Genomic DNA, 12498 nt, shown 5'->3' with positions numbered 1-12498 from the left:
GATAAAGAGGAACTTACAAAAATTCCTGAATTCCAGAACAGGTGTTACAACAACTGTTAAAGACCAACTAGAATCATTAAAGATGCTACATAAATGATGTGCCTGAACACTCTGTTCTCCAGAATTCCATTACATTCCATAAAACATACGACTTTACACAATAAGAGTATGATTTTGTAAGTAGTGAAGGGTCCTTGGCTTTTACAGAAGTAAATGGAGATTTGAGAATTGCAAGCACATTGAATTCTGACATTAACTAGACCTGCTTCTTAATAGAACTGCCATTTGTAAGTCTGCCATTTGTTACCTGGACTGAAAACACTCATTCAGTTTTGAGGTTTGAAAGTACCTTCTGTAAAAGGCTAAAATTAGCTGTATTCATAATTCTAGAAGCAGTTCACATTTCACTTTTCCCCTGCCCTGTCCAGATCACGCTCTCTGTTTTTACTAGAAAAACACTTACTTTGGCCAGCACTTTGCAATGCAAAAGCAATTCTATCATGCCTGTAAGGCTTATGGGGCCTGGCCCTCCAGCCTGAAGCACATAAAGGCAAGATCAGAGCCAGAACTTACAAGCTACATCCAGGCAGCTCAACCAATCTTCACATTATCACCATTTCAAATGGCCTAAAACCCCAGTGTTGGGTTATCTTACCACCATATTTGATTGTTTTAGGCAGTTCAACCAATCTTCACATTATCACTACTTCAAATAGCCTAAAACCCCAGTGCTGGGTTATCTTACCACCATATTTGTTTTAGGCAGCTTGGTAGTGGATCTAGCTGCTGGTAGTGGATCTAGCACAGGTGTGTGCTCAGTGCAGCTCTATCACACTGCAGACTATGACAATGCTCACACAATATGGTAATTCCCATCTTCCCAAAAATGTAACAGCAATGTAACCAAAGTCATCACTAGGATTGGGTGGGAATTCACCCAGCAGCTGCAGCATGCCCTGAATGCTGCAGCACACAGCACATCTCCTGGTGCCAGGCCATGCCTTACCTGGATCAGGTTGTTTGTTAAGCGAACCAGGCTCGGTGTGACAGAGGAGTCTTTCAGGATGCTGTTAACTGAGGATAATGAAGTGTCTATTCCTGTCAGCAGCTGTGTTACCGTAGCAACCCACTCCTCTTTAGCAGAGGCTGCTGTCATATTAATCATCTGCTGAATTGCTTCATTCAAGGCAACATCTGAGCATTCAAAGCATTGCTTGTAGTCTTTCAGTTTGAGCAGGGAGTCCTAGGGAATGTAAATATGAAAAAGATCTATTATAACAATGAAGAGTTTATTTTAAACATGAATGCACAGCAGGGCAAAGCAAAACACTATACTCAGTTAATGTGATTACTTCAATGAAATGAAGCAACAATTTTAAATGCAACATTAAAAGGACAATAGGAGGTGCATGGATCCTGGATGACAAATACACAAGTAGGATCTAAATACAAAAAAATCATCACATCTTTCTGCTTTAATAAAAGATGCAAGGAAATAAAACAGGAAAGGGATGGCTGTAGGTCTGCAATTCTAATGATCTACAGCTGAATAAAGCCCTTACAAGAAACAGGGTTTGTATCTTTATGATCTCGTGCTACCATTTTATTACTTCATAAATAACAAAGTAGCAACTCTAAGGCCTGTGTAATAGCAACTTCTCCTGCTCCTTTCCACTCTGAAGAGGTTGGGTCAGCAGATAGCATGGAAAATGTAGGACTGGGCTCTGTGCAGTTAAAAACCAGTCAGTCTTTTTTTGCGCAAACTTTTTTCCCCAACTAACCTAATATACTCAGATGAGCTGAGCTCATTTATACACTTTTTATACACTTATTTTTACAGTGTCAAATGGACTAACTCTGCAGCAATTACACAGCATGTATCAACAGATTCATGCAGGAGAAAGTCTTTACAGCATAAAAATCATTCATATGCTAGATAACCAAGTTTCAGAATGGTTCTAAATCACCATATAGTCCACAGTAGCATTAATTCATCCATAAAATAACTCAGGAAATTATTCAAGTTTCTGTCCATTCCGTGGAGGCCTCAACATCTTGCATCTTTAGCCACATTCTCAGTCAGCAAAAGCTGGCACATTGCTAATGATGTTGACAAGGTTGTGATCTTCAGAGCATTTACAGATTTGGTTCCTTGTTTGGCTTTGTAAATAAGACTCATAACTGTTAACACCCATTCCAGAAATCCTTCCTTCCTGTTTTCAGGAATAAGTCTTAATTCCTTACTAGAACAGATTTTGTAAAAAACAAAGCAAACCTGGAGGAGAAGCAGCTGAGCTGGTCTCTCAGGTATGGATGTGACAAACTCCAGGTGTTTGGCTCTGCCATAGCCATTGAAGCACAAGGTTGGCCTGAGCAGATGCACCACTGCATTATAGTCCCCTGCCTCATACAGTCGCTGGATCTCTTCCAAAGACTGGCATCTCTCCAGAGATTTTAGGTTCTTTTCAATCTGCAAACATCACAGATGATATAATCTTAACCACAGATGATATAATCCTTTGTTTTCACATATATTTGACTATTGATGCTTCTCCCAGCAGTTTAGCTCTTAATGTTTAAGAAAAGAAAAGAAAAACTCTGATTCAATAATCTACTGCTGCTTTAATGCATGCAGCTGCTTTAATGTCTTTATTTTACATAAAAGCAATCTAAAGATGTGCAGGACCAACAGATACAAAAAGTGTAGTTTTTAAAAAAGAGAGGGTAGCCTTGACATAATATTCAAACTACCAAAGCCTCCCTCTGAGATACAATAAACTTCCCTCATAAAAGAACGAATTCATAGGTGACATTTGAAACTGGGAGAGGTGGAGTGTGAAGGATGGAAGAGGGAACACACACCTGCAAATGAGCTCTTACCTCTTCTAAAGACACCACAGAATCCACATGCAGGTTGGGCAGCCGGATCACAATGCTGCTCTCACTGCCAGCCTCAGCCTGGGTGCTGCTGGAGCTCTGCAGCATCTCAGTGCAGATATCATAGTTTTCAAGTGCCTGTTCCATGTCTCCCTATGGAAACAGCACACAGGAAAACAATCAACGAGAAAATCCTACAGTTCTCACTGCAGAGTCTCCAAAGCTTGTAGAAAACATTTAAATTTAATGCAGGCACTGCCAGTGTGATTACTGCATGTCCTCAAAAATTATAAAATAAATTCAACTGAATAGCTCAAATTAAAGTAAAAATATTTAAAAATATCTTACCAATTATTTCAATAATGGATAAAACAAATCAGAAAAATGGAATTCAGCCTGCATAAATTTATAAGATTTTCTAGAGTGCTAGAACACCTTTCCTTTAAAAAGGCAGAAGAGTCAACCAGCAGAAATAACTCTTCCATTTGTGCAAATTAAAACACTGAGTACAGAAACGTTTGTATATTCTGCAAAGTGAATGAATTCTACTTGCTCTGTGCAAAATAGTTATTGAAATTGTGACGTCAGGAAGGCATGCACAGGCAAAATACAACTCTGCATATCACAAGGAAAAAGATGCAAGTAGTTGTATAGGAACTCTCGTTTTTCCTATGTAACTTTATTGGAAAGGAATCCTTAGATACAGGAAAAAAAAGGGGGAAGGAACAAGTTAGTTCACAGTTATGAAACTGACTCACATAACTAGTTGACAACAGATTTAAACATAATTATTGCATTAAAAAACCCTCTTTGATGTCCTGGGGAAGCAAAGAAGAGAGGAAGAAAAAGACTGGGATCAAATAACATTTCTTTCAAATTATTCCCTTAGTGATAGGTTTAAAACCCTCTGCTTCAAAATTTGCATATTAAATTAAAAATCTTCAAAAGCAGAACAATGCCACCTTGAAAAAGCAGAGGGAACAGTAATAAAACAGAGTCTGCTTCAGTTCAAATCTGAATTTTGGACTTCCGGAGATTTTGGTAGGGTCCACAAATCCAGGCCCCCAAAAATCTTATGTTCTGCAGCTCCACAACACTATTTCAAGTAACTTTAGCACAAATATTTTTTTTTAAGCTGAGTACAAGTTAATTTAAACAAAGACATACATTAAACATGTCTGAATATTTGCTGAGCATGTGAGACCTCCTACTTCATTTCCACCTCAACCCTCAGGGGAAGTTAATTATATTTAGAAGCAAAATGAAATCACTATGTTTTAAGCTGATTTTATCCACATGCCTAAAAGACTTGAGATTCCTGAATCAGCTGCATCTGAACAATATTGACTTGAATTTGGGACAAGCTGTGTTTGTTAAACGAAAAGCAAACCCCACCTGAAGTGCCAGAAACCGAGCCTTGAGCCAATAGACTCGAGTGACAAACTCCATCCAGCCTTCCTCAAACAAATCTCGCTGCGAGGACGCAAACGACAGCTGCAGCAGGTCTCCCAAAAAATGAGTTCCTGGGAAGTCAGGACCAAACTTGCCATTCACAGAGGCAGCAGGACAATTTCTTGGAGAAACTGCAAGTCAATTAAGTATATTTTATCATGAAGTTACTGGCATCCCATAGAAAGAGTTCCACGTAACAGAATTTCAAAGGTACTGATCTACCTGAAGGCAAACAATTGATAGAGCAATAAAACACAGATCTGGAAGATATTAAGAAAAAATAGCTCCAAAACCCAGTGAATTCCTGGAAACATTTCTTCATATACCCCCAGTGTTTTAAGAGTCTGAAGAAAATTTAAGTTCTCACCTGTAGAACTCTTCCCTTTTGTCAGTAGCCACTGATCTAGTTGCAGCTCCATGCAAGAAAGGCTCATTATCATCATATCCTTCAAAAAAAGTAAGGAGATATCAAAAGAGTATTCACACCAAGAAATACATTAAAAGAAGCATAAATTAAAAAAAAATCACTAAATTTGCAATTTACTTCAAAGAAAGCCTTCATCTTGTCCTCTTGGGATTTCTATTCCCAAGCTATAACTACTTCTGCCTGAAAGGTGTACAATAACTGCCTGAGGTGTACAGTAACTGACAAATCAACAGGTACAAAGCCAAACAATACTCAGAACCATTAAAAAAGAAAAATCTCAGTTCATGGAAGAAGGTCAAAACAGCATTGCTTAATGTTAGAAAAAATTGTCATCCTTACTTTTTAACTTGGCTGAAATAAAACTATATTAAATTGCCAAATCATGCCAAAAGCACGATTCCAGAATATAGGAGTAGCACTGACATTTGAAAAATAAGACAAAATTTAAGAAAAGTAAGCAGTTATGCAGTAATAATGAGAGCCAAGGGAATACATTTATAAATATATTTGTTTAAAAAAGGCCATGTATATGTGAAATATATACATAAATAAGTCGCAGGATGTATAAAAATTTAACATCTGCTACATAGAGGCACTTTTGTTTGTTTTGCAAATGACATCAATGGAACACAGCAATTTCCATAATTAATATTTCATTTGCAAAGAAGTAAAAACACTTGATCTGAAAAAATATTTCCAACTGAAGTCATACCAAAGGCAAATAACTTTCCAAATGAATACAGACTGCTAACATTAAAAAGATAACATAGGCTGGCTCAGTGGCCAAGAATTATCAGAACTGGTTTTATAATTCAAGATATATCATCTTCTATCATTAAGGTGATTTAACAATAATGTAAAGAACTTATTATATTTTCTATCTGCTTTCAGGAAATTCCAGTTTTATTAAGGTAATAAAATAGTGATGCTGAGGAGGTGATTTTGTTTTCTTTTGTTGTTGTTTGGTTTTTTTGCTGTAAATTTCAGGTTATCTTAAAATTACAGAATATTTACTCTATTTAAAGCAGCAATGCTGACCCTCAATTAGCCAGTGAGAACAGAGCAGCCTCTGTACTGACCTGATGACAAAACGAAACTGTGTTATATCAGAAGAAAAGGGAGGGGGGAAGGAAAAAAGAGCAAGAACAGAATAAAGGGGTAAAATATATCTGTGTTTATTCCATCTCTGTGGGTGTATGTGTGCATAAAAACACATTACATACAGGTCAGAGCTGCATGTGCACCACCCAGGTGTGCTCAGCTCAGGAACAGCTCCAGGAGCTGCAGTGCACCAAAGTTTGGGACAGTTACCACAGCTGGGACAAGCAGAGCTGACAAACCTGTGTCTGCTGGATTTCAGCTGGGTACTTTGGGCACCCTGACACCAGGACAACAGCAAATATGGAATAAGGAAAGGTGCTGCTCTACCTTGATGTGTTGATTGCTTGAGTCCCTCAGGAGTGGGTTGGGAAGGCTACTGCTGTGCTTCCTCCAGCTGTTGTAGATACTGAGCACCACCTCACACAAGCCAGGAGGCCACTTCACCAGGAACTTTTGGCTGATGACTTTCAGATACCTCATCATCAGCTCCAAGATCCCACCATTGTTCAGGTTATTCATGAACTTCATGTTTTTCTAGAAAGCAGATAAACACAAAGGCCTACATGTGTAAGGCTGAGGCAGATCATAACTTGAAAGAATTAAGTTTCAACAGTGTTTTTGGCACTTCCATTACAGCAGTTCTCCTGCACTGCACATGTGCAGAATTCAATTACTGTATTCCAATCTGTTTAAATGGAAATTCCACACAACAGGGCTCCTGCACACAGTGATTGAGCAATTCCCCAAGACTTAAAAAATTAGTACCAACTGAGATACTCCTATACTATAAAATTATACTTTTTAAAATAGCATATACTTCTGTATCTTCTAGGCATGACAGGAAAATACAGAAAATAAAGCATACAATATGGCAAAAACAACAAAGAAAGAACAGGGCTTATAATGCAATCCCTACCAGACTCCATAAATGTTGTAGAATCAAATGACATTCTGTGTGGTCCAACATGCTGAAAATTCTCCTCTTTGATCTCTGATTGCACCTCATAGTTATTGAAAGGGTCCTCCTCCTCCTCAGGGTCTAATTTCCTTAATCTGTGTGAAAGGGGGGCAAAAGCCACAATATCAACAAAGTCCTCATTCTTTCTTTCATTACTAGATGAAATCTAAATATGAAACACTATGCAAATTTTAACAGTGACAATATATTACTGAAACAAACTCAGAGATTTGCATCCAGTTCTTTTCATCCAAATCAAGATTACTTTATCTTATTTTGATATGTGCATTGTCCACTAATTCACTTTAACAGTAGTAAAAGCTGTTTTATTTTTAAATTTTTATTCAGTAATTTTTACTAAAAGCAGTATTATTACATTTATCAGAAGATAATGCACCACATCTGCTTCAAAAAATAACATGGGACTGGTAGTTTTAAGGTTGGGGGGATATTAATCAAACAAAATCCCAAACAGCTTCCTCTCTGTGATCATCTCATAATGAAAGTTGTTGCTGTACAGTACCTGGAAGGAAGGAACTTCACCAACAGCTCTTGAAAGTCAACCTTCTCCTCTTTTTTACATTTGGTGTTCCGAACTCTGGCAGATCTCCTTTTGGCTGTTTCTCCACTATCTTCTGTAATTCTTCTTCTCTTTACTCCTTTCTTAGATTTGTCACCTGCAGATATGTCACCTAAAACATAATGAAAAAAAACCCAAAACCTGACAGGTTAAATTGACAAATAAAAAGTGAGTAATCTTTTTTATTTTTAAAAACATAATTACACGGCAACACTTGAGATTCATTGGTTTCCTTCTGAAGACAGTGCCAAAAAAATCTTGTACAGATTTCAAATAAATATAGCTGACAGCTTGGTCTTTTCAGCTTCTAAAAGTGACACATGAGCAGAAAAATAACACAGTCATCTTTTTGAAAAGCAGCTAATTCATTCTAAGGAGCTTAAGGCCCCTCCCAGCATTAAAAGTTTGATTTGCATCACTGCTGGAATGGAGTCACAATTTTTCTCATCTTAAAGACTGAAAAACTGAAGTGTGGAGTAACAGCACAAAACCAGAAAAGGTCAGATACCCCTTCACTTTCTCTATCAGATGTTACACATATGCTGAAAAGGTTCTGACTCCACCAACATGCAGCTGAAAGACAATATGTCCCAAAGAATTCTGAAGTGTTTTTTATACCCAGGTAGGTAGGAAAGGTATCTTGAATCTTAGATTGAAGTACCTTGCTCACCTACAGTAGCTCCTGGCTCCAATGAACTCTGGCTGTGACTTGGGAAGTTGGGTGTGGTTGGAGTGTAAGGTAACACAGGATCTGGCACTGTCACCACTGGATTAGTGCTGACAGGAGTTGGCTGAATAACACTGACAGGAGTTGAGGTGGGAGAAAGCATCAAATGTTGAACTGGGTCTCTGTACTCTGAGAGATCAATTCTCTTTCCCAGACTGGGGCGAGGAGGATCACATGTTGTGAGGTGCTGATACATGGCAAGCAAGGCTTCTCCTAAACACTTCCACCTGCAAGGGAAACACAACAGCATCACATTATCTTCACTTCTTGTCACATTATTTTCTATATTAAGTTTACAAACCTAACAGCATCCAACATTGTTTTTTCTCTAACAGTTTAGACACAGCAAGAGCAGCTTCTCAGTGGGACAGCAATACACACCTGAGTATCAAAAACTTATTCCATCACTCAAAAAATGTCTCTAAAAAGACAAGGTCCATGCAGTAGTTGCTGAGGAAATTACTCTATACCAAAATCTGAAAAAAGTAGTGTCAAAGCAAATTTTCAGGTTCTGCATTCAATCAGCAACACTAAAAGAACCCATCCCTATTCACAAGCAGAAACATCTTCTCAGCAATATGAACTACATGCAGAATCCATTAATATTCCAGAAAAATATGTGCAATACCAAAACCAAACTCCAATCCTTTATGCCTTAATAAAGACATACATAACAACTTACTAGTATCCTTATATCTTCCTGAAAATAAAGAACTGCAAATTTTTTTCTGAGTTTTCATTATCTCAATAGTAAAAAATAATTTTTAAAAGCTGAACTTGCTTTGAAATTCGCATACAAACTAGTATATATGAAAAATCCAGTAATATGTTGGAATAGCTGCCAAATCATTCCAGATACCAGATTTGTTTTTTACATCACTAGTTTAAAATCAAAAGTTGAAAACTAATAGCTGTGGAGTTTATGCTAAAACCGTAAGCACACCAAACCAACCCAAAAGCTAGCAAGAAAACACTGGGGGGATTTGGTTTGTTTTTACAAGGAAAAAAAAAGGTGTTTTGTTTTGAAGAAATCTGAAGCACAAAACAGTTGTCAGAATATGTGCTTCAGAGGATCTTTTTGAAAAGAGAAAACAGAAAGACGTACGTGAAAAAGGGAATTGGCTGCACCAGTCTGAGGTCTGGCTCTCTGTCACGCACCAGCAGCGCTTGTCTCTTCTTACGGAGCTCCAGTGCTTCATCTATGATCCTTCCTGCTTCAGCTGCACTCACATTCACATTATGGATAGACATGTCACTAAGAAATAATACAAAATGGAGATAAGTGAAAGTTTTTGTTTGCTGTTTTTTGGGGTTTTTTTAAATTAAAGCGTAGCGGGGATTCATTTAATACCATCACATAACGTAACAAAACAGCGTTAAAAGAAGCATTCCCATAACATCATGTTACCAACTTTATGCCATACATATAGATGTGTCAACCATCAGAAATCTTTGTTCTGAATGATCAGTTAACTTAGACACATACTGTAAATTTTATGGGCCTCTATTTTCCCACTTTCCTCCTACCCACCCCTACTATAAAATCCATACAAGAAGAAAAGCAGTAACATGTGAGGAGTGTTTGGTGAGGTTTTCTTGGGGGGGCGAGAGTTGTTTTGGTTTTGGCTGTTATTGGCTTGTTTTAATTAGGAAAACAAAAGTGAATGCTGCAGGGATCAGGAACTAATTAAAGTGAACAAAGGCAGATGATTACAAGAGATCTAGGTATGAAAATAAATGAGCAGCAACAAATGGATTCCTTTCCTCTTTCTACCTCCCTCCAAAAGGAATTCCTGAAGAACATTCTGTCAGCAGCATCAACATGCTGTTATTCAGAAGGAAGATCAGCAAGGTAAAAGCACAAGATCTCAGCAGATTTTTTGAGCAACTCCCAACCCAAAATTTACACTCCAAAGGCAGTATATACACTAAGACAACATTCACCATTTGAGGAACATCCTTAAGGAATCTTTCCGGAGGCAAGGCTGCTCCTCAAAGATCTTCTCCTTCAGAACCAATCCTTTGCTATACAGACAATCTTTTTCCAGAGCTTTGCAGATAAAGTACAAACATGCTGACAGAGAAATAAAAATTGAATGGTCAATGGCTGCTTTCATTCATTCAAAGCTCCCATTTCTGGGCCTCACATACGCCACTGAATTCCACCCAAATGTGACATTTACATAAATTAGTCCAATTGCTTTTTAAGGCATCAAATAATTATATGCATAGAGTTAAAATAGCCTATTGTGTCTTCCTAGGTACTGTATCCAGAAAAAGAATGCAATTAATCTTGTTTAAACAATATTTGCAGTACATCTTTCACTTACTTTCAAGCCTGTTCAGGCACAGAAGAAATTAGAACCATAAAACAGAAACACAATCATTCACCATTTTTATGTTATCAAATGTCTTAACTGTAGATTCCATTAGTGAAGCAAGCAATATCCACTGCTGTAACTACAATTAATCCTTCCAGGCTATGAATGAGACTGTAGATTTATACCCAAACCCTAGAGCTATGCAGCAGGAAATTACTAGAAAGCCAAAACCAACATACGTGGAAAGGCAGAGGAACAGTACAGGGAACTTCCTGCAGAGGCTCTGATCTGTGAGACCACAGACATTTATTTTTAGGGTAACCAAAACTTCTCTAAACCATCATGCTTTTTATTTCAGTAAAATCTCTATAATGAAGTAGCAGTCTCTATCAAACCCTGCTGCATTGCTTCAGCAAGATACACTTCAACCTATAGATTTCATTGCGACAATTTTTCTTGGTATGTAAAATTACATGCTGAGATGCTTTTCATGCACTGTACTCACTTGTGTAGTCACTGAGTGTATACAAAATTGTGATAAGGTTATCCAAACAAGGCCAGTGATCAGGATTGCACCTGAGCCCTTCTTCAAAAGCGTGACGAGCCAAGGGCAGGCGGATCAGCTTTATTGCCACACGACCAATTTTATACCACAGGTTGACATCAGTGGAGTCCAGCATTACAGCCTGGAAAGCACAACAAACAATATCACCCACATTTCAGACATGTATACCCATCCCAGTGTGAGGGACTGGCACTGCTTTAGTTTGCAGCAGCACCACAACCGCTTTGGTGGACCAATTTTATCCCATATAGCATCAGAAAGAATATAGTACTCAACTGTACACTGACATGATGTATGCTGGATGTGTCTGTCTGTATTTTAGGAAGTTTTTACAAACATTAAGGCTCCAGTGTCTAATTCCAGCTGCACTGTACCTCCAGATAGAACTCCATGGCTGTCTCTAAGTCATCCCGCTGTGCTGCCAGTTGTGCCAGGTTTTTATAGGTGGAATATTTTAACATCAAACCCGGGTGTTTCAGCCCTTCTTTCTCATCACCAGAAAGAACTGCCTAGAAATTATAAAATAAATGCAACATGGGCATTAGGAATCAGACAAAGAACAAGTACTGACATTTCTAGTTAGCCAGTTAGAACTGAAGTAAGACAAAATACAGCAAACAGTTTCTAGAGTGTCATTCCCCCAAGGTCACTGACCTCTCGTAGAAGACGAATCTCAAGTAGCTCATGATAAGCTTTAGCAGACTCTTCAAATCTGTCATGTTTCTGAAGGTCCAGAGCTTTGTGGTACAAAGCAAAAGCTTCTGCTTCCTGTGATTGAAATAATTAGAATGTATTTATTAAGACAACTTTATTAAATATATTTATTGTGTATTTCAGTGGTTTCACACTTTTAATACTTCCTGCTATATAGCAGAACATTTGTGTTACTGTACTAAAATAACTCATCTGAGTGGAGTTTTAGCTTGCTAAGGGAGGATTCAAGAGTTCGAGTAACTAAACTTTTATAAGAAGAAATTATCATGGTTGAACAAATCCCTACAACTAGAGGACAAAACTCCCATCAAGACAAAACTTCATTAAGACAGCTGTGGAATGACTCACCTGAGCTTCCTTGGTCTGTGTTTTATGGCTTTTGAAGGTACCTTCATAGTCATCCTCAACCGTGGAGCTCGCGTTCAGCGCTGCAATGCGAATCTGGAACGGCAATTGAGACATCACAAGAAATGTGACACCTACACATGTCCCAGTGTCCTTTGAAAACTGGATTTTTCTCTTTTTTTAATTAACTGGTACATCAACAATACTGAAAGATCTCTACATAAAGTTACAAGAGCTGTAATTAATTTAATCATTCCTAATTGCAAATAAACAAATATCAAAACCATTTCCCATCCAAAATCAGCTGAAAAAAAACGAATTCTAAGTGTCTTGCAAGCAACAGCTTTCCTAGAATAGACATGTGCATTACAGTGATTTTTTTCCAAATTCTTAAATTTACCAATAACTACAATCACTCCAAAAACAATGTT

The 12498-nt window shown here is 37.8% G+C and overlaps 1 protein-coding gene across 1 annotated transcript in view; it reads right to left on the bottom strand.

Moving 5' to 3' along the window:
• Positions 1-12498, bottom strand: part of CABIN1 (calcineurin binding protein 1) — a 111392-nt gene that overhangs the window by 97511 nt on the left and 1383 nt on the right. The window contains exons 3-18 of the mRNA XM_031063157.1: positions 12071-12163; positions 11663-11776; positions 11383-11517; positions 10949-11129; positions 10067-10196; positions 9228-9377; positions 8057-8349; positions 7339-7507; positions 6774-6910; positions 6532-6542; positions 6185-6391; positions 4697-4775; positions 4273-4460; positions 2881-3030; positions 2276-2470; positions 1007-1243 (exon numbers count right to left, since the gene is read on the bottom strand). Of these exons, the coding sequence (XP_030919017.1) occupies positions 1007-1243; positions 2276-2470; positions 2881-3030; positions 4273-4460; positions 4697-4775; positions 6185-6391; positions 6532-6542; positions 6774-6910; positions 7339-7507; positions 8057-8349; positions 9228-9377; positions 10067-10196; positions 10949-11129; positions 11383-11517; positions 11663-11776; positions 12071-12163 (2469 nt within the window). The remainder of the gene's footprint in view (positions 1-1006; positions 1244-2275; positions 2471-2880; positions 3031-4272; positions 4461-4696; positions 4776-6184; positions 6392-6531; positions 6543-6773; positions 6911-7338; positions 7508-8056; positions 8350-9227; positions 9378-10066; positions 10197-10948; positions 11130-11382; positions 11518-11662; positions 11777-12070; positions 12164-12498) is intronic.

Source organism: Geospiza fortis, unplaced genomic scaffold (assembly GCF_000277835.1).
Source record: "Geospiza fortis unplaced genomic scaffold, GeoFor_1.0 scaffold31, whole genome shotgun sequence".
Classification (NCBI taxonomy): domain Eukaryota; kingdom Metazoa; phylum Chordata; class Aves; order Passeriformes; family Thraupidae; genus Geospiza; species Geospiza fortis.
Note: the sequence above shows the minus strand (reverse complement) of the source record. Positions and strands in the feature narration are given on the sequence as shown.